We start from the raw sequence: 26,590 nt of genomic DNA on the forward strand, positions 1-26,590 counted from the left end.
GACAACCGAGGCCCAAAACCGACGACGAAGCTTCTCCTAAGCCAGTCGCCGGTTCGCCGGTCCTCAGTGAGGTGCTTTCGCAGTCCCTGACACCTGCTACTTTAGAGTCGCAGTCCGTTGCCGACTCCCACGTGGAGTCGGCCATGCTGCTGGAAACTCAAGGTATTGGAGCCTCTGATATCCCTTCAGATAGGTCCGGAGCCGCTAAGCAGGCACCGGCTTCTGAGGGTGTATTCAGACCTAAACATCTTTACATCAAACCAACTTCAGCTTCAAAGGCAAAGACTAAAGCACCTTCCAAAACAAAGAAACAAACTCAAGAGCCACGTGGTCAAGCCTCTATGCCCAAAAAACAGATGCTCAAAATGGCCGAAGACTTGATTACCCTTGATCAGGGGTTCCCATCCCCCTCCTGATAAGAGACCTAGGCAAGAGACTGAAGATCAGGTTTCCATTTCTTCTGATTCCTCTTCTGATCAGAAATATTCTCTTCCCCCCTATGAGGATTCTGATGCTGAAGAATCTATACCTTCAGCTTCTCCTCCAGAGGACTATTCTTTTGGGGAAACCTTGCATACCATGAGGGAGCATTTCCACTGGGAGAGCCAAGAATCTAAAAAGAGGCTTAGGGATTTCCTTTTACTGCCTCAACACAAGCCACTAGCCATCCCACCTGTGTTAGACATTGTAGATGATGTGTTTTCGGAGTCTAGGCTTACCCCTGACTCCTTACCTCCAGCTCCTGTTAAGCCTGACAGATATTACAGGGTTCCTGACTCTCATAAATTCCATTTTTAAAAACCCTGCTGCAGACCCAGAAACTATTTCTCATGGTCGCAAAGGAGTTAAGGCTTCCGCTGCAAAAAAACCCTACCCCCTCTGACAGAGATTCTAGGGCACTGGATAGATGTGGAAAAAAGGTTTACACATCTGCTACCTTGGCTATAAGGGCCTTAAACTGTCAGTTTCATATGCTCAAATATCAGCAACATGTCATGGCATTGCTCAAACAGAAAATGTTGTTAAACTCTGAATGTGCAGAAAACAAGGAAATGCAGGATTTATTGCATGCAGCTGAACAAGTTGGAAAGCATACTTTGCAATGTGGCTTTGATTCTTTAGAGGCATCCTGCAGGGCCGCAGTTACAGGTTCTGTAATTGGGAGGCATGCTTGGTTAAAGGAACAAAATCTGCCTGATCACGTTAAAGTTAAATTAGATGCTCCTTTACAGCTTGATACTTTGTTTGGTGTTAAGGCAGAAGAGGTGTTAAAGAAAATGGAGGACAAAGCTAAATCTATGCAAACGGTCAAATCATTTTTACAACTACAGCCACCTAGGTTTAGTAGACATTGGCCAACAAAGAATTGGTCCTTTCCTGTGTCAGACAGACCTCAAAGGAGCAGATCCAGACGTCCTAGAGGCAGATCCAGGCGCAAGGCTCATACCGCTCAAAACAATGGGGGGCTTCTACCTCTAAAGTTGGAGAAGACAAATCACAACCATACAGGAAACAGTCCCAATGACTTACCCCTGCCTTCACCAAGCACTTATCTCCTGGCAGCACCCTTAGGGGGAAAATTAGCACTTTTTTCTCAAAATTGGCACATTATAACCCAGGACAAGTGGGTCCTAAATATCGTGACACAAGGCTACAAGTTCCATTTCCATACCCTGCCAAAGGCAAATGGCTGGCCAGATCTGCCAAAAAAATCAATGGGCAGAGGCACAAAAACAAGTCTCATCCCTTATGGACATGGGGGCCATTCAGCAAGTACCAGAGCAAGAGCAGGGACAAGGATTGTACTCAAAACTGTTCTTGGTACCCAGAAAGGACAAGGCCTGGAGGTCATTACTGGACGTATCTATTTTGAACACATTCCTGGATATACTAAAATTCAAGATGTTGACTTTGCAGCAGCTTCTGCCCGTGTTGGGCAAGAATGTTTGGCTTGTGACTTTAGACCTAAAAGAGGCATACCTGCATGTCTCAATCAGACAAATATGCAGAAGGTACCTCAGATTCAAGGCTGGCTCAGTGCATTACCAATTCTCTGCACTGCCCTTTGGCTTATCTACTGGGGCCAGGGTCTTTACAAAGTTTCTAGCACCAGTAATTGCATTCTGCAGACAAAGAGGAATACAAATATATCCTTACTTGGGCGACTGTCTAATTCAAACAGAGAACAAGGACATTCTTCTACTGCATCGGGCGTTTGTGAAAAGATTTCTAACATGCCTAGGGTACACAGTCAATGAAAATAAATCAAAACTAGTACCCTCTCAAGAGATAATATTCCTGGGTGCAAGCTTAAATACAACTGCCCAGATGGCTTATGTCACGCCAGACAAACAAAGGCAACTTGACTACCTATTTCAAAATGTTGGCAACAAAGGCCCAGTTATCTGTAAGAAAAATTCTGCAGGCTTTGGGCTTCATGGCATCCTGCATCCTACTAATTCTATATGCAAGACTGCATATGAGGAAACTTCAATGATACCTAAAAAGTGTTTGGACTCAACATTGCCACAGCCTGGAAACTTTAATTACTCTCATTCCCTGCCTGCAACAGGAGTTTCGATGGTGGACAAAGGCTAGTCACCAAAACAAGGGACAGCCGTTCACATTACCCCCAGCCAGGCAAACGCTAACAACAGACGCATCAGATTATGCCTGGGGGGCCCACATGGCAGGAAGATGCATTCAGGGCACATGGACCTCAAACCAAATGCATCTACATATCAATCAAAAAGAGATGCTAGCAGTTCAGAATGCCCTGACAGCTTTCAAAGACCTACTTCATCCAGGACTGCTACTGATAAAGACAGACAACACCACAGTCATGTGGTATATAAACAAGCAGGGGTGCACACATTCTTACCCCCTTTGCAGACTAGCCATGCCTTTGCGGGACACAGCACTGACTTACCAAGTACATCTGCAGGCATAATTCCTGCCAGGAAGGAAAAATACTCTGGCAGACGAACTAAGCAGAAACCTCATGGATCCCCACGAGTGGCACCTGGATCCACAAGTCTTCAGCACGATAAGGAAATGGGGATGCACGGACATAGATCTATTTGCCTCCCCTCACAACTACCGACTAAAAAGATTCTTCACAAGGATTTATCACAGACAAGCATGGAAAGTGGACGCCCTATCTTTCAGCTGGAAAAACCTGTCAGTATATGCATTTCCCCCTCTCCCTCTCCTCCCCAAGGTACTCTAAAGGTCAGACAGGAGAAGCCAAAGATGATACTGATTGCCCCAGACTGGCCCCGCCAGTACTGGTATCTAATACTAAGGAACTTGTCTCAATGCCCAGCTTGGACCTTCCCTCAAATACCTCATCTACTGTCCCAGCAAACAGTCAGATCCTGCACAACCAACTTAGAACTTTAAACCTGACAGCATGGCGAATAATGTAGTCATACAAAACACACCTCTCAGTAAAGCTGTGATGGATGTCATTTTGGAAGCCAGAAGGCCCAGTACTAGAAAATCTTATGCTGGAAAATGGAAGAGATTCTGTGCTTGGAACCAGACACAAGGAGCTGATACAGCGGTGCCAAATATTCCTCAGATTTTGCAATACTTAACTGAGATGCTGGACTAAGGCCTATCTTTTTCATCTATTAAAATTCATGCCTCTGCCATTTCGGCTCATTACAATGTAGAGCCACCAATCTTTTCTCATCCCTTATTAAAGCAGTACCTCAGAGGAACCAAAAATGTAAGACCTCCAAGGAGATCACCAATGCCTTCATGGGACCTCAACTATGTCTTGGAAAAACTCACCCTGCCTCCTTTTCAGCCAGCTGCTACTGCTGATATAATGTTTTTATCTTGGAAAACAGCTCTTATCCTAGCAATAACTTCTGCAAGACGAGTTTCAGAGCTACAGGCCCTCATGGTTGTGGAACTTTTTATCATTTTTTTATCCAGACTGGGTCTCTCTGAGGACAAACCCAACATTTATGCCTAAGGTGGTGTCCAGTGTGGCTCTCAACCAAACAATTCACGTGCCAACCTTTTATCCAAATCCACAGAACAAGGGGGAGAGAATTCTGCATTCTTTGGACGTACACAGACAGCTTAAATTCTACTTGGACACAACCAAAGTTTTCAGAAAGACAGAGCAATTACTAGTGTAATTACTTGAGCTGCAGGATCACAAGGAAAGGCTATCTCAAAGCAGATTATTTCAAAGTGAATAGGCCACTGCATTCGTTTCTGCTATGTACACCATGGCAAGCCAGTACCTAAGGGCATTAGGCTACACTCAACCAGAGCTGCAGCCACTTCAGCAGCCTTTCTCAGGGGAGCACCTACCAAGGGCATTTTAGAGGCGGCTACTTGGAGTTCAGTGCACACCTTTACAAATCACTATCATCTGACATTCTACTCTAAATCCAGGGCATGCTTTGCCACTGCAGTTCTGCAGGGCCTCCTAGCCGCTCCTAATGCTGTTTAGCTCCAGCCTCCCACCTTAGCTTTGGGACTATACCCAAATGTAATGGCTGCAACAGTGAAACACGAAGAACATAGTACAGATGTTCATTGTGCTTACAGCTGCATTCATAACAGATGGGTTCTCCTGCCGTCAGGCGGGTCTTCGGTCGGCCGAATTCCAAAGTCTACGTCCGGCGTCGGTTGTCGTCGCTTCTTCCCTGACGTCAGTGCGACAGGGGTATAAAGGAACCAGCTGACGCCATTTTCTTCAGTCTTTCTTGCCGCGCGGTGCCCGAAGCAGAAGCAGTTCGCAAGTGCCGGTCGGCCAGCTCCTGAGATTACGAAATTTGGAAACCGAAGTCTTCTTAAAAGCTAAGTACCCCGTTGGGGAAACTTTTCTTGCCTCAGACCGATGTCAGACAAAGTTAATAATTGTATTTCTTGTGGGAAGCAAATACCGCATAAGGATTTCCATTCCCTCTGTAAACCTTGTTTAGGCCCAGACCACGACGTCTCGGTCTGTCGCTTTTGTGCTACATTCAACAAACGCACTATTAAGCGTCGGGCGGAGTTCGCCCAGCATTATTTTGAGAAAGCATTTAACTATACTATGTTGTTGGATACTCCGACTCCGGTTTTGTCTAAAAAACGCAAAGACAAGGACCGATACACGAGGTCCGCGGCCTCTACCGACACCACGCCAAAGCCGACTACACGTGGTCCGGTTCTCAGTGAGGCGCCTACGCAGCCCCTGATTACCGACAACACTTCTTTGACGGTGTCTCCTGTACCCGAGGTCGCAGGCTCCTCGGCCCATACCCCGACTACAGATACCGAAGCCACTCTTGGCGTTGAAACTCAGAATGTGGACAGGTCCACCTCCACTCAAGGTGTCTTCAGACCTTCCTCTTCTTTCTCCATCAAGGCTTTCACAAAGTCTAAAGCAACCATGCACCCTAAGAGACCAGCTGCACAGGGCCCATCTCCAGGCCCCATGCCTAAGAAACAGATGCTTAAAATGGCTGAGGATTTAATTACTCTAATCAGAGGTTCTCGGCCCCCACCAGACAAAAGGCCCAGAGTGGAGGAAGATTCCCCCTCCTCTGATCAGGGCTCCATTATTTCAGAGCATTCTGATGATAAGGAACATTCTTACTCCCCTTTTGAAGACTCTGATGCAGAGGAGTCCATCCCTTCTGTATCCCCCCCCCTGAGGATTACTCATTTGGGGAAACTTTGCATACCTTAAGGGAACACTTCCACTGGGAAGGCCAGGATTATTCAGATTCCAAGAAAAGGCTCAGGGAATTTCTCTTGTTACCTCAGCATAGGCCTCTGGCTATACCTCCTGTCTTGGACATCCTAGATGATGTTTACTCGGAGGCCTGCCTTAACCCGGACTCTCTACCTCCAGCTCCAGTTAAGCCTGACAGGTACTACAAGGTTCCTGACTCACACCAATTTCTTTACAAAAGCCATGCTGCTGACCCAGAAACCATCTCACAGGGCACCAAGGGAGTTAAGGCCTCCATTGCCAAAAATCCATTGCCTTCCGAGAGAGATTCCAGATCCTTAGAAAGGTGGGGAAAAAAGGTATATACCTCTGCTACCTTATCCATGAGGGCCTTAAACTGTCAGTTTCATATGCTAAAATACCAACAGTTTTTGTTATCAGAATTGAAGAGTAAAATGTCACAACCTGAACAACCAGACTTGAAGGAGTTGCAGGATTTGATGCATAGTGCAGAACAAGTGGGTAAGCATACCTTACAATGCGGTTTTGATGCTCTAGAGGCCTCATATAGAGCTGCTGTTACAGGATTAGTCATACGTAGGCATGCCTGGCTCAAGGAACAAGCCTTGCCTGATCATGTCAAAGCTAAATTACTAGACGCCCCTCTTCAAAAGGATGTACTATTTGGTGCTAATGCTGAGGAGGTATTAAGGAAAATGGAGGAAAAGGCTAAATCAATGCAAACAGTGAAAGAATTTCTACAGGTCCAACCCCCACGTTTTAGTAGAAATTAGCCTTCCAAAAACTGGTCCTTTCCTGCCACAGACAGACCCCAAAGAGGCAGATACAGGCGCCCGAGGGGCAGAGGACAATCCCAAGGATCGTATAGAGGCAGACAATGGCAAGCTCCTACAGAAGGAGGTGGTGAGGACAACTCGCAATCTTTCAGAAAGCAAACCCAATGACTTTCCCCTTTGCATGCCAACCAGGTCTCAAATGGCAGCCCCTTTAGGAGGAAAGCTGGCATTATTTTCAAAAAATTGGCACGTTGTCACAAAGGACAAATGGATCCTGGACATTATAAACAGAGGCTACAAATTCCATTTTCACACCCTTCCAAAAATGAGAGGCATGCCAAACCTGCCACACAATCAAAGGGCGGAGGCACAAAGGCAAATTACAGATCTCATAAACATGAAAGCTATTCAAGAGGTACCTACGCACGAACAAGGTCAAGGTTTTTATTCCAGGCTATTTCTGGTGCCAAGGAAGGGAACAGATTGGAGACCTATTTTGGATCTATCCATCCTAAACACATTTCTACTCGTACCAAAATTCAAGATGCTCACTCTACAGCAACTTCTTCCCATGCTGGGCAAGGAGTCTTGGCTGGTAACATTGGACCTCAAGGAGGCATACCTGCATGTCCCAATCAGACAAAATTGCAGAAGGTACCTCAGATTTCTTGCAGGTTCAACCCACTATCAATTCTTTACATTGCCCTTTGGCTTATCTACTGCGCCCAGAGTATTCACGAAATGCCTGGCATCAGTAATTGCCTACTGCAGACTTCAAGGGATACAAATATACCCCTATTTGGACGACTGCCTGATCCAAGTGGACAGCAAGCACATTCTTCTGAAACATCTGGCTTATGTAATAATGTTATTGAAATCTCTGGGATACACAGTCAACAAAAAGAAATCAAGGCTAATACCCTCTCGGAAGATAATTTTCCTGGGTGCCAATTTGGACACAAACACCCAGATGGCCTACCTCACGCCAGAGAAGCAGGGGCAACTAATTCAATACTTCAGAACACTAGCAAATTGCACCAGGCTGACTGCAAGGAAATTCCTGCAGGCTCTGGGATTCATGGCATCTTGCATCTTACTAATCCCATGTGCAAAGCTGCATATGAGGAAACTACAATGGTACCTGAAAAACATATGGTCTCAACACAGCCACAGTTTGGAAACAGTAATACCACTAATTCCATGTCTGCAAAAGGAATTTCTGTGGTGGGCTCAAGCATGTCAAACAAACACAGGTCTTCCATTCAGCAAGCCTCAAGCAAATCAAGTCATCACAACAGATGCCTCGGACTACGCCTGGGGGGCGCACATGACAGATCGGTGCATTCAGGGCAAATGGTCCCAAAAAGAAAAGCACCTTCACATCAATCAAAAGAAATGCTAGCAGTAATAAATGCTATTATAGCTTTCAAGGACCTTCTACAACCAGGTCAACTATTGATAAGAACGGACAACACCACAGTTATGTGGTACATAAACAAACAGGGAGGAACACATTCTTACCCCCTATGCAGACTGGCCATGTCACTTTGGAACATGGCCATAGACTTACAAATGGAACTACAAGCACAGTACTTGCCAGGCAAGGAAAACACGCTGGCAGACAACCTAAGCAGGAATATGACAGATCCATACGAATGGAAATTGCATCCAAAAGTTTTTACAGAAATAATCCAAGAATGGGGAAGGCCAGACATAGATCTCTTTGCCTCCCACAAGAATCATCAATTGACAAAATTCTGCTCAAAGATCTTCCATCCAAAGTCCTGGAGAGTGGACACTCTTTCTTTCAGTTGGACATCAATGACAGTTTATGCCTTCCCTCATCTTCCTCTGCTGCCCAAAGTTCTATTAAAGACCAAAGCAGACAGACCAAAGATGATTCTCATTGCTCTGGACTGGCCAAGGCAACACTGGTACCCACTCCTGAGGAGACTGACACATTCCCCACCATGGACCCTGCCTCTAATGCCTCTTCTTCTGACTCAGCACAGTTTCAAGACTCTTCACAGCCAGCTAAAAACACTCAATCTAGCCGCATGGAAGATTCCTTAGCATCACAACAGGCCCTACTCTCCAAGGAGGTGCAGGATGTCATTTTGGAGGCCAGAAGGCCATCAACTAGAAAAGCTTACTCCACAAAACGGAAACGTTTTTGTGTCTGGAATGAGAAAAAGGGCCAGGATCCTGGAAGACTGAATTTACCTCAAATACTACAATATTTGGCTGAACTACTAAGCAGTGGACTTTCTTTCTCCTCCATCAAAATACATGCCTCAGCCATTTCTGCAGAATACAACACTGATCCACCTTTATTCTCTCACCCTCTCTTAAGACAGTTCCTCAGAGGGGCTAAGAATTTAAGGCCTCCAAGGAAACAACCAATACCTGCTTGGGATCTTAATTTCATTCTGGAAAAATTGACCTTGCCTCCCTTTGAGCCAGCTGCCTCATCAGATTTGCAATATTTGTCCTGGAAAACAGCTTTCCTTCTGGCTATCACCTCAGCTCGTAGAGTTTCAGAACTACAGGCTGTCATGGCTGTCCAGCCTTTTATCATCTTCCATCAGGACAGAGTTTCCTTACGAACCAACCCGTCCTTTATGCCTAAAGTGGTATCCAGGGTAGCTTTAAATCAGGCCATACATTTACCTACTTTTTATCGTAATCCTCAAAACAAAGGGGAGAGATTACTACATTCCTTGGACATCCACAGACAACTGCGTTATTATTTGGACAGAACAAAGCCTTTCAGAAAATCAGACCAGCTCTTTGTGGCCTATGCGGTAGGAGCTCAAGGGAAGCCAATTTCCAAACAGACAATCTCAAAATGGATAGCCCACTGCATACGCTTTTGCTATTCCTTTCATGGCAAAACTGTACCTACAGGCATTAGAACTCATTCCACCAGGGCCTCAGCCACCTCTGCAGCCTTCCTCAGAGGAGTTCCTACCAAGGATATTTTGGAAGCAGCCACTTGGAGTTCTTTGCATACCTTCTCCAAGCACTACAACCTACCATTATACTCCAAATCTAGAGCAGGCTTTGCCACTGCAGTCTTGCAGGGCATTTTGGCTCCTCCTAGTTCCACCTAGTGCCTACCACCCCTTTCTTAGCTTTGGGATTCTACCCATCTGTTATGACTACCTACCATAAATGTAGATGTTCGAGTGCTAATACAGCTACAGTCCAGGTTTCTCTCCCTCCTTCCCCTCTTGGGACAGGCCTATAGGCTAACACATCCTCATACAACCTGATTGGGGTTTTCATTTATGATGTATTTGCTTGCAACTACTGTATTTTGATTATGTTGCACTGCATTATCACACAAATTTATGTATTGCCTTCCTTCTGGGGGCACCTGGCATCTTGGGCAAGAAAAACTGAAGAAAATGGCGTTGGCTGGTTCCTTTATACCCCTGTCGCACTGACGTCAGGGAAGAAGCGACGACAACCGACGCCGGACCTAGACTTTGGAATTCGGCCGACCGAGGACCCGCCTGACGGCAGGAGAACCCATCTGTTATGACTGCAGCTGTATTAGCACTCGAACATCTACATTTATGGTAGGTACAAAACGGTACTTTGTGTACACTTACCATAAATGTAGATGTTTGAGTGTATTCACTGTTGCAGTCCAGGTTACCCACCCACCATCCCCCTTTTCCTCTGATGGAACCTATCTTTCCTTCTCTGATTTCTACAACCAATGTGGTGTATTTGCTTATAGGTGAAGGTAAATGTTATATTGGTGCATGTAATTATACATATATAAATTTTGGCAATCCTTTTGGGGGGCACCTGACATCTGGGGCAAGAAAAACTAAAGAAAATGACGTCCGCTGCTTCTTTTATACCCCTGATGACCTGACGTCAGGGAAGGGGCGACAGCAGCCGACGCAGGATCCAAGACTTTGGAATTCAGGCTGGCTGAGGGCAACCTGCCAGCAGGATTACCCAAATGTAATGACTGCAACAATGAATACACTCGAACATCTACATTTATGGTAAGTGTACACAACTGTACTTTTGTGTTATTAGTATGTTCAGGATCAGTTCCCTATTTTCTTTTGAGGCACAAGAAAGTCTTGAAGATTTTTAGTCACTATGACTGTTTATACAGCTCCCTGTAGAAAGGGCTCAGCCTATAAACAGCTAGAGTGACAGTGTGGGAGGGGATGAACGCTGACAGAAGCTGGCTGGTTGCTTTTTCCTTGACAGGATACAATCCGTTGCAGCTAGAGTGACAGTGTGGGAGGGGATGAACGCTGACAGAAGCTGGCTGGTTGCTTTTTCCTTGACAGGATACAATCCGTTGCCTACTACAGCAGTGAGGAGTTTGAACATCTACTGTTACAGGTAAGTGCAACTTAAATAACATAAAAAGCAGTTATATGTCCTTTAATCATTTACTCTTAAGTATTTTGCAGTGTAAGTTTAAATCGGCTCTTGATAAATTTTTCACATTTCACAGGAGGTTTTGGAACTTTAGTAGTTATCCTGTTTCCTTTCTATCTAATATGGAGAAGCATAGATGATCTAATGTGCTTCATGTTAATTTAAAAATGTGTGTGGTATGTGTATATCTACTTGAAATACATTTAAAGCTGTCCTGCATATTCAGAATATTTTTCATCAGTGAAGTGAAATGATTTTTCTCTACCTTTACTTTAGAGAAATATGTGGGCTCTGAAAATCTTGGTGAATGGAATCACCTGGAAGAGAGATGTTCTCTGTCACTTTTCATCACTGGTGAAGCGTGATCTTTTAGAACAAGAAAATAAGAAGTTTGAATTGTAAGTATCCCTTCTGCTAGTTTACATACAACTTGATAACAGATCTTGACAATTAGAATTCTGGGTCTTGGCCCTTTTGATTGTAGAGCCATGAGTTACATGCTGGATGTCTGTAAAGTATAATGTTCAACTTGCTAACTTTTAATCTGATGTCCTTTTCATTTTTCGTCACAAATGGGTCTAGGATCTGATCTTCGGATCTGACTCGGCCACATTTACAAGACTTAGGATCCAAATCTTGAGCTCCTCCCACTACCCATAATTCTCGGTCTCAACCCCAGCCCCTCAGATCTCATTTGCCTCCATCGCGTCAAGACCCAGATCTGGTCTCGAACAACGAGAGTGAATTTTTTCCTATAAATATTTTAACTTTGGATTAATCCTTATAATTTTTGCATTTTAACCAGTATTAGTTGCTGATGTTCTTCATGTTTACCTGTTGCAGTCGTCACATTTGGGTTATCTGCTTGCAGTAGCCCTCAGTCGGCCTGATTAACAAAGTCTTGGGTCCTGCGTCAGTTGCTGTCCCTTCTTCCGTGACATCAGGTCATCAGGGTTATAAAACATGCAGCCGACATCATTACCTCAGTCTTTCTTGCTGTGCGGTGCCCGAAGCAGAAGCAGTTCGCAAGTGCCGGTCGGCCGACTCCTGAAATTTTCGTTTTCGAGTTTCAGAACCAAAGTCTTCAACTAAAGCCAAGTACCCTGTTGGGGAAACTTTTTCTTGCTCCTCTCCGATGTCAGTAAAAGTTAATAATTGCATTACTTGTGGAAAGCAAATACCTCACAAAGATTTTCATTCATACTGTATTCCTTGCCTAGGCCCTGACCACAACGTACCTTGCTGTCGGTTTTGTGCCTTATTTAACAAACGCACTATCCGTCGTTGGTATATTTTCGCTTCTAAATATTTCGGTTCTCGGTTCCATTATTCAGAAATGTTGTCGGTAAGCCATCCGACTACCGGCATTCCGAAAAAATGCAAAGATAAAGACAGTGACAGGCTGCCTAGGTCCAAAGCTGCCGATGACGCTTCTCCTAAGCCAGTCGCCAGTTTGCCGGTAGAGAGGCGCTTTCGCTGCCCCTGATACCCTCTACTTTTGATTTGCAGGCCTCTACTGAGACCCATTCAGAGTCCGGTATGCTGCGAGATGCTTCAACTGTGGAACCTGCGGATGTCTCTACCTTGGATGGGTCCAGAGCCGCTGTGCAGGCACTGGATTCTGAGGGTGTATTCAGGCCTACGGGCTTGCATATTAAACCGACGCCTCCTTCTTTAAGGACCAAACCTCGAACCCTGCCTAGAAAACCGATGCCCAGGCTGCATGCTCAGACCACTATGCCTAAAAAACAAATGATAAGAATGGCTGAAGACCTTATAACTTTAATCAGGGAAAGCCAACCTTCCTCTTCTGAGAGACCTAGGACTGAATTTGTTTATAAATCTTCTGGCCGGGATTTTGATTTTTCTGATTCTTCTGATAATCTGGATTTACCCTTATCTACTTATGAGGATTCTGATGCAGAGGACTCTATTCCATCTGCTTCTCCTCCAGAGGATTTTTCTTTTGGTGAAACCTTGCTCTAAAGGAGCATTTCCACTGGGAAAGCCAGGATTTCTCTGATTCGAAAGAGAGGCTTAGGGACTTCTTACTCCTGCCTCAACATAGGCCTTTAGCTATACCTCCTGTACTAGCCATTGTGGATGATACTTTTTCAGAATCTAGTTTGGACCCTGATTCTTTGCCTCCTCCTCCCAGAAAACCTGACAGATATTACAGGTTTCCTGATTCTCACAAGTTCCTTTTTAAAAATCCTGTTGCGGATCCAGAAACTATTTCACAGGGACCCAGGGGCATTAAGGGTTCTACTGCCAAAAATCCTACCCCTTCTGATAGAGAATTCTAGGGCGCTGGATAGATGGGGTAAGAAGGTTTACACTTCTGCAACTGTTAGTTTGATATGTTAAAGTATCAACAACATGATATTGGATTGCTTAAACAGAAAATGATGTAGATTCCTGACTGTGCTGAAAATAAGGATTTACAGGATTTGATGCATTCTGGTGAACAGGTTGGAAAACATACTTTGCAATGTGGGTTTGATTCTTTAGAGGCCTCTTGCAGAGCTGCTGTCACTGGGTCTACTCAGAAGGCATGCTTGGCTTAACTAGCAATCTTTGCCTGATCATGTTAAAGCTAAACTGTTGGATGCTCCCTTAAATCAGGACCACCTGTTTGCCAATAAAGCTGAGAAAGTTCTTAAAAAGATGGAAGATAAAGCTAAATCTGTGCAATCTGTTAAAGATTTCTTACAAGTTCAGCCTCCAAGATTTAGTAGACATTGGCCCTCTAAGAATTGGTCCTTTCCTGCTCCTTCCAGGCCTTCTCAATCCAAACACAGATCCAGCAAAGAAACCCCAGGATGTTTATTGTGTTACCTTGCTTCAGTCATCACACTTGGGTTATCCTGTCGTCAGGCAGTCCCACAGTCGGCCTGAATTCCAAAGTCTTGGTCCAGCGTCGGTTGCTGTCACTTCTTCCCTGACGTCAGTGCGCCAGGGGTATACAAGAGGCATCCAACACCATTTTCTTCAGTCTTTCTTGCCGCGCGGTGCCCGAAGCAGAAGCAGTTTGCAAGTGCCGGTCGGCCGACACCTGAGATTTTCGAATCGAATTTCAGTCCGAAGTCTTCAAAGCTAAATACCCCATTGGGGAACCTTTTCTTGCCTCAGTCCGATGTCAGAAAAAGTTAACAATTGCATTTCTTGTGGGAAGCAAATACCACATAAGGACTTTCATTCTTATTGTATACTTTGCCTAGGCCAAGACCACAACGTCAGTGGTTTTCTGTTTTGTGCTAGGTTCAATAAGCGAACTATAAAGCGACGCTTTGATTTCGCACTACACTACTTCGGTAGGAAATTTAATTACACTATGCCGTTGGAGTAACCGACTACCGGCGTGCATAAAAAACCCAAAGATAAAGACAGGCAGCCTAGATCCAAGCCAGACTCCGAGGCCACGGCTGGGCTGGTCGCCGGTTCTCCGGTCGTCAGTGAGGCACCTACGCAGCCCCTGGCGACGGCAGAATTGCAACCCCAGACCGCTTCGGATTCTCAAGCAGAGAGTTCTAGGCCAACGCAGCAATTTTCTTTAGGCCCTACTGACAACATTGCAGAAGGAGAAGCTGGTGCTGTGGAAACACCTTCAGTTACAGAAGGTGTCTTCAGACCGACTACTCTCACCATAAAATCTTATGCTAAGCTTAAGACTCCTCTAAAACCAAAAAAGACTGCACACCAGTCTCCAGTTCAAGGTCCCATGCCTAAGAAACAGATGCTTAAAATGGCTGAAGATTTGATTTCTTTAATCGGGGGTTCCCAACCCCCCCCCCCAGACAAAAGGCCTAGACAAGAGGAGGATTATGCCTCCACTGATCAAGTGTCTATTTCTTAAGGCTCTTCTGAGGAGCAGGATTACTCCTTTCCCCCTTATGAAGATTCTGATGCTGAAGATTCCATTCCCTCAGCATGTTCATCGTGCATAGAGCTGCAGTCATAACAGATGGGTTCTCCTGCCATCAGGTGGGTCCTCGGTCGGCCGAATTCCAAAGTCTAGGTCTGGCGTCAGTTGTCGTCACTTCTTCCCTGACGTCAGTGCGACAGGGGTATAAAAGAACGAGCCAACGCCATTTTCTTCAGTCTTTCTTGCCGCGCGGTGCCCGAAGCAGAAGCAGTTCGTAAGTGCCGGTCGGCCAGCTCCTGAGATTACGAATAATTTTCAACCGAAGACTTCTAGAAAGCTAAGTACCCCGTTGGGGAAACTTTTCTTGCCTCAGACCGATGTCAGACAAAGTTAATAATTGCATTTCATGTGGGAAGCAAATACCGCATAAGGATTTCCATTCCCTCTGTATACCTTGCTTAAGCCCAGACCACGACGTCTCGACCTGTCGTTTTTGTTCTACATTCAACAGACGCACTATTAAGCGTCGGGCGGAGTTCGCCCAACACTATTTTGGCAAAAAGTTTAATTACAACATGTCGTCGGATACTCCGACTCCAATTTTGAGTAAACGACGTAAAGATAAGGACCGACATATGAGGTCCGCGACTTCTACCGACACCACGCTAAAGCCGACTACATGTGCTCCAGTTCTCAGCGAGGCACCTATGCAGCCCCTGACTACCGATGACACTTTATTAGCGGTGTCTTCTGTGCTGGAGGTCGCAGGCTCTTCGGCCCACACCCCGACTACAGAAACCAAAGTCACTCTTGGTGTGGAAACTCAGAGTTCAGACAGGCCTGCCACCTCTCAAGATGTCTTCAGGCCTTCTTCTTCTTTTTCCATTAAGGCTTACACTAAATCTAAAGCAGCCATACATTCTAAAAGACAAGCTCCACAGGGCCCCTCTCAAGGCCCCATGCCTAAAAAGCAGATGCTCAAAATGGTTGAGGATTTGATTACTCTTATCAGGGGTTCTCAACCCCCCCTGGACAAAAGGCCCAGAGTGGAGGAAGAATACCTTTCCTCGGCCCAGGCCTCCATTACTTCAGAGCATTCTGAGGACCAGGAACATTCTTACTCCCCTTTCGAAGATTCTGATGCAGAGGAGTCCATTCCCTCTGTCTCCCCCCCTGAGGATTACTCTTTTGGGGAATCCTTGCATACCTTGATGGAACACTTCCACTGGGAAGACCAAGAGTACTCAGACTCCAAGAAAAGGCTCAGGGATTTCCTCTTGCTCCCTCAGCACAGGCCTCTGGCTATACCTCCCATCTTAGACATATTAGATGATGTGTATTCAGAGGCCAGCCTTAACCCAGATTCTTTACCTCTAGCTCCAGTCAAGCCTGACAGGTATTACCGGGTGCCTGATTCACACCAATTCCTATACAAAAGCCATGCGGCTGACCCAGAAACTATTTCACAGGGTCCCAAGGGAATTAAGGCCTCCACTGCCAAAAATCCATTACCTTCAGATAGAGATTCCGGAGCTTTAGAAAGGTGGGGGGAAAAGGTATACACCTCGGGCACTTTAACCATGAGGGCATTAAACTGTCAGTTCCATATGTTAAAGTATCAACAGTTTTTGTTATCTCAGTTGAAAAGCAAAATGTCAACCTGAACAACCAGACTTGAAGGAGTTGCAGGATTTGTTGCATAGTGCAGAGCAAGTGGGTAAACATACCTTGCAATGTGGTGTTGATGCTTTACAGGCCTCTTGTAGAGCTGCTGTTACAGGATCAGTCATACGTGTAGACATGCTTGGCTCAAAGAGCAAACCTTACCAGATCATGTCAAAGCTAAATTACTAGATGCACCTCTTCAAAAAGATGTATTGTTTGGTGTTAAAGCTGAGGAGGTATTAAAGAAAATGGAGGAAAAGGCAAAATCAATGCAAACAGTGAAAGATTTCCTACAGGTACAACCGCCACGTTTCAGTAGAAATTGGCCTTCAAAGAATTGATCCTTTCCAGCCACAGACAGACCTCAAAGAGGTAGATACAGGCGCCCGAGAGGTAGAGGGCAATCTCAAGGATCATTTAGAGGCAGACAATGGCAAGCACCTACACCAAGAGGGGGGTGAGGATAGTTCACAGCCATTCAGAAAGCAGACCCAATGACTTTCCCCTTTGCATGCCAAGCAAGGTTCAAATGGCAGAACCTTTAGGCGGAAAACTGGCATTATTTTTGAAAAATTGGCATATTCTCACAAAAGACAAATGGATCCTGGACATTATAGACAGAGGCTACAGATTCCACTTTCACACCCTTCCAAAAATGAGAGGCATGCCAAACCTGCCACACAATCAAAGGGCAGAGACACAAAAACAAATTTCAGATCTCATGGGACATGAAAGCTATTCAAGAGGTACCTGCACAAGAACAGGGTCAAGGTTTTTATTCCAGACTATTCCTGGTACCAAGGAAGGGCAAAGATTGGAGACCTATTTTGGACCTATCCATCCTAAACACATATTTACTCGTACCAAAGTTCAAGATGCTCACATTACAGCAGCTTCTTCCCATGCTGGGCAAGGAGTCTTGGCTGGTGACATTGGACCTCAAGGAGGCATACCTGTATGTCCCAATCAGACAAGATTGCAGAAGATACCTCAGATTTCTTGCAGGTTCATCCCATTATCAATTCTCTGCATTGCCCTTTGGCTTATCTACTGCGCCCAGAGTGTTCACGAAATGCCTGGCATCAGTAATTGCCTTCTGCAGACTTCAAGGGATACAAATATACCCATATCTGGACGACTGCCTGATCCAACCGGACAGCAAACACACTCTTCTGAAACACCTGGCATTTGTAATAATGTTGTTGAAATCTCTGGGATACACAGTCAACAAAAAGAAGTCAAGACTAATACCCTCTCAAACAATAATTTTCCTGGGTGCCAGCTTGGATACAAACACCCAGATGGCTTACCTCACGCCAGTGAAACAAGGGCAATTAACTCAATACTTCATAAAACTGGCAACCTTCACCAGGCTGACTGCAAGGAAAATCCTGCAGGCTCTGGGATTCATGGCATCTTGCATCCTGCTAATCCCATGTGCAAAGCTGCATATGAGGAAACTTTAATGGTACCTAAAAAACTTATGGTCTCAACACAGCCACAGTTTGGAAACAATCATACCACTGATTCCATGTCTTCAAAAGGAATTTCTGTGGTGGGCTCAAGCATGCCAAAGAAACATAGGTCTCCCATTCTGCAAGCCTCAAGCAAATCAAGTCATCACAACAGACGCCTCGGACTACGCCTGGGGGGCGCACATGACACATCGGTGCATTCAGGGCAAATGGTCACAAAAAGAAAAGCACCTACACATCAATCAAAAGGAAATGCTAGCAGTAATAAATGCTATTATGGCTTTCAAAGACCTACTGCATCCAGGGCAGCTATTGATAAGAACAGACAACACCACAGTGATGTGGTACATAAACAAACAGGGAGGAACTCATTCATATCCCCTGTACAGACTAGCCATGTCCCTTTGGAACACGGCTCTGGAATTGCAAATCCAACTTCAAGCACAATTCCTGCCAGGGAAGGAAAACACACTGGCAGACAACCTGAGCAGAAATATGACAGATCCACACGAATGGAAGTTGCATCCTCAAGTTTTTATAATAATTCAAGCATGGGGAAGGCCAGACATAGATCTCTTTGCCACCCACAGAAATTACCAATTGACAAAATTCTGCTCGAGGACCTTTCATCCACAGGCCTGGAAAGTGGACGCACTCTCTTTCAGTTGGACAGCAATGACGGTTTATGCCTTTCCACCTCTTCCACTGCTGGCCAAAGTTCTATTAAAAGCCAGAGCAGACAGACCAAAGATGATTCTCATTGCTGCAGACTGGCCAAGACAACACTGGTACCCACTCCTGAGGAGCCTGACGCATTCCCCACCATGGATCCTGCCTCTAATGCCTCTTCTACTGACTCAGCACAACTTCAAAACTCTTCACAGTCAGCTGAAAACACTCAATCTAGCCGCATGGAGAATTCCTTAAATTCACAGCAGACCCTACTCTCCTAGGAGGTGCAGGATGTCATTTTGGAGGCCAGAAGGCCTTCTACTAGAAAAGCCTACTCCGCAAAATGGAAACGTTTTTGTGTCTGGAATCAGAAATAGGGTCAGAATCTTGGAATACTGAATTTACCTCAAATACTACAGTACCTAGCCGAGCTGCTAGGCAGTGGACTTTCATTCTCCTCCATCAAAATCCATGCCTCAGCCATTTCTGCAGAGCACAACACTGATCCTCCTTTATTCTCTCACTCTCTCTTAAGACAGTTCCTCAGAGGGGCTAAGAATATAAATCCCCCAAGGAAGCAACCAGTACCAGCTTGGGACCTCAATTTCATTCTAGAAAAACTAACCCTGCCTCCTTTTGAGCCAGCTGCTTCAACAGATCTGCAATATTTGTCATGGAAAACAGCCTTCCTTCTAGCTATCACCTCAGCACGCAGGGTTTCGGAACTACAAGCTTTCATGGCTGTGCAGCCTTTCATCATTTTCCATCAGGACAGAGTTTCCTTACGAACCAATCCTTCATTTATGCCAAAGGTAGTATCCAGGGTAGCCTTGAATCAGGCTATTCACTTACCTACATTTTACCCTAATCCACAAAACAAAGGGGAGAGGCTACTACATTCCTTGGACATTCACAGACAGCTCCGTTATTATTTGGACAGAACAAAGCCTTTCAGAAAATCAGAACAACTCTTTGTGTCCTATGCCACAGGTGCTCAAGGGAAGCCTATTTCCAAACAGACTATCTCAAAATGGATAGCCCACTGCATACACTTTTGTTACTCTTTTCATGGTAAAACTGTACCTACAGGCATCAGATCTCACTCCACAAGGGCCACAGCTACCTCTGCTGCTTTCCTCAGGGGGGTTCCTACCAAAGATATTTTGGAAGCAGCCACTTGGAGTTCTGTACATACTTTCTCAAGCACTATCACCTACCATTATACTCCAAAACTAGAGCGGGCTTTGCCACTGCAGTCTTGCAGGACATCCTGGCTCCTCCTAGTTCCACTTAGTGCCTACCACCCCTTTATTAGCTTTGGGATTCTACCCATCTGTTATGACTGCAGCTGTATGCACGATGAACATAGTACAGTTTTGTACCTACCATAAATGTAGATGTTAGAGTGCTAATACAGCTGCAGTCCAGGTTACCCTCCCTCCTTCCCCTCTTGGGACAGGCCTTATGGCCAACACCTCCTCATACAACCTCATTTGGGGTATTCTTTTATGGTGTATTTGCTTACAACTACTGTTTTTTGATTATATTGCATTTGCTTTACTACATAAATTTATGTTTTGCCTTCCTTCTGGGGGCACCTGACATCTGGGGCAAGAAAAAAGAAAATGGCGTCGGCTGGTTCTTATACCCCTGTTGCACTGACGTCAGGGAAGAAGCGACGACAACCGACGCCGGACCTAGACTTTGGAATTCGGCTGACCGAGGACCCCCCTGACGGCAGGAGAACCCATCTGTTATGACTGCAGCTGTATTAGCACTCGAACATCTACATTTATGGTAGGTACAAAACTGTACTTTCTCCCCCTGAAGACTATTCCTTTGGGGAAACCTTACATACCATGAGGGAACATTTCCACTGGGAAGGTCAGGACTACTCCGATTCAAAGAAAAGGCTCCGAGAGTTTCTTTTGCTCCCCCAGCACAGACCACTTGCTAATCCCTCCAGTTTTAGACATTGTGGATGATGTTTACTTAGAATCTAGTCTAAATCCAGATTCTCTGCCTCCTGCTCCAGCCAAACCAGACAGATAGGTTCATAGGTTCATAGGTTTATACTAGGCTATCTGCCCTAAGGCATTTATAAGCCTAGCCCAAATTATTGTGGCTTACGCCACCCCTTATATGAAAAAATACTGTGCCCATTAGTTTGTTGTGCCTCTGTCCAGCAGTGACACAGAGTTGATTCCTGGGGTAAACCTACGATCTCCCATCCACAGGTCTAGATTTCTCTTGAACAGAGTCAGCGAGGTGCTCTGCCTCACATGGACCGGGATTTTATTCCACAGCATGCATAGGGAGTCTCTGAGTGATATTATAGAGTGCCTGACTCACACAAATTCCTTTACAGAAGCCCTGTTGCTGACCCAGAGACAGTCTCCCAGGGTCCCAAAGGGGCTAAGGCTTCTATGGCTAAAAATCCTGTATCCTCTGAAAGGGACTCCAGAGCACTAGATAGGTGGGGGAAGAAGGTTTACACCTCAGCTACTCTAGCTATGAGAGCATTAAATTGTCAATTTCACATGCTGAAATACCAGCAATTCCTAATGTCTCAAATAAAACAAAAGATGAGCACACACCCACAACAGTCTGAACTCAAGGAAATGCAGGATCTGTTGCATGCAGCTGAACAGGTGGGCAAACATACTTTACAATGTGGATTTGATTCCTTGGAAGCTTCCTGTAGAGCAGCTGTCACTGGGTCTGTTATACGTAGGCATGCTTGGTTTAAGGAAAAAACTCTGCCTGATCATGTTAAAGCAAAGTTACTAGATGCACCCTTACAGCAGGATGTCTTATTTGGAGTTAACGCAGAAGAGGTTTTAAGGAAAATGGAGGATAAGGCAAAATCTATGCAGACGGTCAAAGATTTCTTACAGGTACAACCCCCACGCTTCAGCAGAAATTGGTCAACAGAAAATTGGTCCTTTCCAGCTTCTGACAGACCACAGAGGGGGAAATACAGACGCCCAAGGGGCAGAGGTCAAGCACAAATCCCTTACAAACCTCGCCAATGGGGCTCTGCAACACAAAAGGGAGGAGAAGACAGGTCCCAAACTACTAGAAGACAAACACAATGACTTAAACCTCAAACTGCCAAGCAAAGCTCTCTTGGCAGCTCCCTTGGGAGGAAAATTAGCACTTTTGGTAGACAACTGGCGCATCATCACAAAGGACAAATGGGTCCTAGACATTATCTCACAAGGATTCAGATTCCATTTCCACACCTTGCCAATGAAAAAAGGAATGCCAAACCTGCCACAAAATCAATGGGCAGAGGCACAAAAACAAATTACAGCTCTCATGGACATGAGAGCCATTCAACTGGTACCTACACAGGAGCAAGGCCAAGGATTTTACTCGAGGCTCTTTCTAGTCCCCAGAAAGGACAGTGCTTGGAGACCCATTCTGGACCTTTTGATTCTAAACACCTTCTTGCAAGTACCCAAATTCAAGATGCTAACACTACAGCAGCTTCTTCCCATGTTGGGCAAGAAAGCTTGGCTAGTAATGTTGGACCTCAAGGAGGCATACCTGCATGTCCCTATCAGACAAAATTGCAGAAGATACCTCTGTTTCATTGCAGGTTCAACCCATTACCAATTCTCTGCACTGCCCTTTGGCTTATCTACTGCGCCCAGGGTCTTCACAAAATGCCTGGCACCAGTAATTGCATACTGCAGACAAAGAGGAATTCAAATATACCCATACCTGGACGACTGCCTCATCCAAGCAGAAAGTAGGGACATTCCCTTACAACATCTGGCTTTTGTAAAACACCTTCTAGGTTGCCTAGGGTACACAGTAAATGGAAAGAAATCAAAACTAGTGCCCTCACAAAATATGACATTCCTGGGTGCCAGCTTGAATACAATGGCCCAGATGGCTTATCTGACGCCAGACAAACAACTACATGTAACTCAATACTTCAAAATAATGGCAACAAAGACCCAACTCCCTGCAAGAAAAATTCTGCAGGCCTTGGGCTTCATGGCATCTTGCATACTACTAATACCATTTGCAAAACTGCATATGAGGAAATTACAGTGGTACCTGAAAAGCGTATGGACTCAACACAGCCACAGCTTGGAAACAATGATACCTCTCATTCCCTGCCTTCAACAGGAGTTTCTATGGTGGTCACAGGCATGTCACCTCAACAAGAGTCAGCCTTTCACCTTACCCCCAGCCAGGCAAAATATGACATAAGATGCATCGGACTATGCCTGGGGGGGCACACATGGCAGGGCAGTGCATTCAAGGCATATGGACTGCAGATCAAAGAAATCTGCACATCAATCAAAAAGAAATGCTAGCTGTACAGAATGCTCTGACAGCCTTCAAGGACCTCTTACATCCAGGACAGGCTATAATAAGGACAGACAACACCACAGTAATGTGGTACATAAACAAGCAAGGGGGTACACACTCCTACCCTCTATGCAGGCAAGCAATGACCTTGTGGAACACAGCACTGGCTTACCAAGTTCAATTACAAGCTCAATTCCTGCCAGGAAAAAAGAACACATTGGCAGACGACCTAAGCAGGAACATCATGGATCCCCACGAGTGGAAACTGGATCCACAAGTATTTGCAATGATAACTCAGAAATGGGGGTGGGCACCCCCATTTCTATCAGCTATCAAAATTTTGCACCAGGACATTTCACCATCAAGCTTGGAAAGTGGACGCACTCTCATTCAGTTGGAAAATGCTGACAGTATATGCCTTTTCTCCATTGCCCCTTCTCACAAAGGTGCTGCTGAAAGTCAGGATGGAGAGACCCCGAATGATACTCATTGCCGCAGACTGGCCACGCCAGCACTGGTACCCACACCATGGATTTTACCACAAATTCCTCATCTGCTCACACAGCAAGACGGTCAGATTCTACACAGCCAGCTCAAAACCTTAAATTTGGCTGCATGGCAAATCACCTAAGCAACCAAGCCAGCCCCTCTTTCACAAGCTGTTATGGATGTCATTCAGGAGGCCCAGCACCAGGAAAGCCTACTCAGACAAATGGAAACGATTTTGCGCCTGGAACCAAGCTAACGGCCAAAATACCCTTGAGCCGGACATACCTCAGATTCTACAATATTTTACTGAGGTGTTACACAAAGGACTTTCTTTTTCATCTAGTAAAATCCACGCCTCAGCTATTTCAGCTCACTATAACACGGATCCTCCCTTATTTTCACATCCACTTCCAAGGCAGTACCTCAGAGGGGCCAAAAACATTAGGCCTCCCAGGACAGCACCAACACCAACTTGGGACCTCAACTTTGTTCTGGAAAAACTTATGCTGCCACCTTTTGAGCCAGCTTTCTCAACTGATTTAAAGTTTATATCATGGAAGACTGTCCTGCTGGTAGCAATTACTTCAGCCAGAAGAGTCACAGAGCTACAAGCACTAATGGCAGTAGAGCCTTTCCTCATTTTTCATCAAGACAGAGTTTCTCTACGAACTAACCCCTCCTTTATGCCAAAGGTGGTATCCAGTGTGGCTCTAAATCAAACCATCCATTTACCCACCTTCTTCCCAAATCCACAGAACAAAGGAGAAAGACTCCTGCATTCCTTGGACATTCACAGGCAACTACGTTACTACTTGGATAAATCTAAGGTTTTTAGAAAATCTGACCAGCTTTTCGTATCCTATGCTACAGCATCACAAGGAAAGGCTATCTCAAAACGGACCATTTCCAAATGGATAGGACATTGCATACGTTTTTGCTACACCCATCATGAAAAACCAGTTCCTGCTAGCATAAGGCCCCACTCCACCAAGGCAGCAGCTACATCTACAGCCTTCCTTAGGGGGGGATGCCAACCAAGGATATTCTGGAAGCTGCAACTTGGAGTTCAGTACACAGCTTCACCAAACACCATCACTTACCACTTTACTCTAAGTTTAGAGCTGGCTTCGCCACTGCAGTTTTGCAGGGCCTTCTAGCCTCCTCTAACCCTGTTTGACTCCACCTCTCATCCTTAGCTTTGGGATTCAACCCAAGTGTGATGACTGCAACAGGATAACACGATGAACATAGTACAGTTTTGTACCTACCATAAATGTAGATGTTCGAGTGTATACCCTGCTGCAGTCCAGGTTACCCTCCCTCCATCCCGTCTGACCTAACTGAAACCTTTCAATACCTTAAAATCTGATACAACATTTGTGGTGTATTTGCTTATATAGCTGGAGGGATGTTTTGCTTGTGCTAAACTTTTATTACTGGTACTATCTAATGATCACCTTTTGGGGGGCACCTGACATCTGGGGCAAGAAAAACTGAAGAAAATGCCGTCAGATGCCTCTTATATACCCCCCTGGCGCACTGACGTCAGGGAAGAAGCGACAGCAACCGACGCCGGACCAAGACTTTGGAATTCAGGCCGACTGCAGGGACCGCCTGACGACAGAATAACCCAAGTGTGATGACTGCAGCAGAGTATACACTCGAACATCTACATTTATGGTAGGTACAAAACTGTACTTTTCAGTCCCAGGGTACGCACAAGACTAAGCAGTGGGGGACTTCCGCTTCCAAATCTGGGAGTAGTAAGACTCCCCCCTATGGAAAACTTTCTCAATGACTTGACTTTAAAACTTCCAAGCACTTCTAAACTGACTGCTCCTTTAGGGGGAAAGATTGATCTGCAGGCCAAAAACTTGGAACTCATTACCCAAGACAAATGGGTTTTAAATATAGTGTCCCAAGGACACAGATTTCACTTTCACACATTGCCAACGCCCAACGGTTGGCCAGATCTACCCCAAAATCAGTGGGCAGAGGCTCAAATGCAAATTCCTCTCTCTTTTAAACATAAATGCTATTCAAACTGTACCAGAAGAGGAAAAAGGACAAGGTTTCTACTCAAGACTTTTCCAGGTACCCAGAAAAGACAATTCATGACGTCCAATCTTGGACCTGTCTACTCTAAACACCTTTTTGGTGATTCCAAAATTCAAGACTCTAACTCTTCACCAGTTGCTTCCCATGTTAGGAAAAGATGACTGGATGGCAACATTCGATTTAAAGGAAGCAGACCTGCACATCCCAATCAGGGAATCTTGCAGAAGATACCTACACTTCAAAGCAAAGGAAAAAGACCTTAGGTGTCGTCCACAGCTTCAGGCTTCAGACTGTTAAAACACAATTTATTAATCGCTTAAAAAGTGAAGCTGACAGGATGTAAACTTCACTAGAATGTGATGAACTGAAAATAGTTGAGTATCCAAACTGTTGTCATCCACAGCTTCAAACTTCAGGCTGTTAAAACTCAATTTATTGAAAGCTTAAAAAGAGAAGCTGACAAAATGCAAACTTCACTGAAATAATTAGCCTAGTGATTAACATCCACAACTTTAGGCTTCAAGTTGTTAAAGCACAGTTAATAGCACAATTGATAGCTGCTTTGTGAGCAAAGCTGACAAAAACATATACTTCACTGGAGCGTAAAAAGCTGAAAAGATGAAATTTTCCAAACGATGAGCGCTTTCGGCAGATGCCTTCTTCAGATCATATAAAAGTATGGTTAGCTTTTCCTGTTTATAAAGGAAACACAATCAAGAGCTGATAGCTGATTGTCTTTAGTGTTCTTAAAGGCACAGGACAAAAATAAATGTTCAAAGTGGAGATTTGTCTCCTATTATGTAGTTCAATGTTAAAATGCTGGAATCATGTATTGATATTTGGTAGGTTTCTTCTAGATTTTAGAACAGGTCTGAGAGGTACAATTGTATTAAGACCTGGGGGTCGATTGGCTCTAAAATTATTGATCCAAAAGATCTCTCTTAATTCTGTCCTGTTGTGGACATCTCCTTCCCTGATGTTTTGGGTGGCCACTTACACAGCTTTAAACAAGAAATTATGTGTAGGATGGACCAATGCGTGTGCTGCTAAGGCATTATGTGGAACTTTCTGATCAATGTCTCTGACATGTCGTAGAATACGATCCTTCAGTCGTTGGTCAGTTTTACCAAGATAAAAA

General features: G+C 45.0%; 1 protein-coding gene across 1 annotated transcript in view; it reads left to right on the top strand.

Annotated features, from left to right (window-relative positions):
- The window catches only part of LOC122816730, a 2,226,031-nt gene that overhangs the window by 1,766,018 nt on the left and 433,423 nt on the right, over positions 1-26,590 (top strand). The window contains exon 18 of the mRNA XM_044089722.1: positions 11,176-11,297. Within this exon, the coding sequence (XP_043945657.1) occupies positions 11,176-11,297 (122 nt within the window). The remainder of the gene's footprint in view (positions 1-11,175; positions 11,298-26,590) is intronic.

Source organism: Protopterus annectens, chromosome 12.part0 (genome assembly GCF_019279795.1).
Source record: "Protopterus annectens isolate FY-2018-M chromosome 12.part0, PAN1.0, whole genome shotgun sequence".
Taxonomy (NCBI): Eukaryota; Metazoa; Chordata; order Ceratodontiformes; family Protopteridae; genus Protopterus; species Protopterus annectens.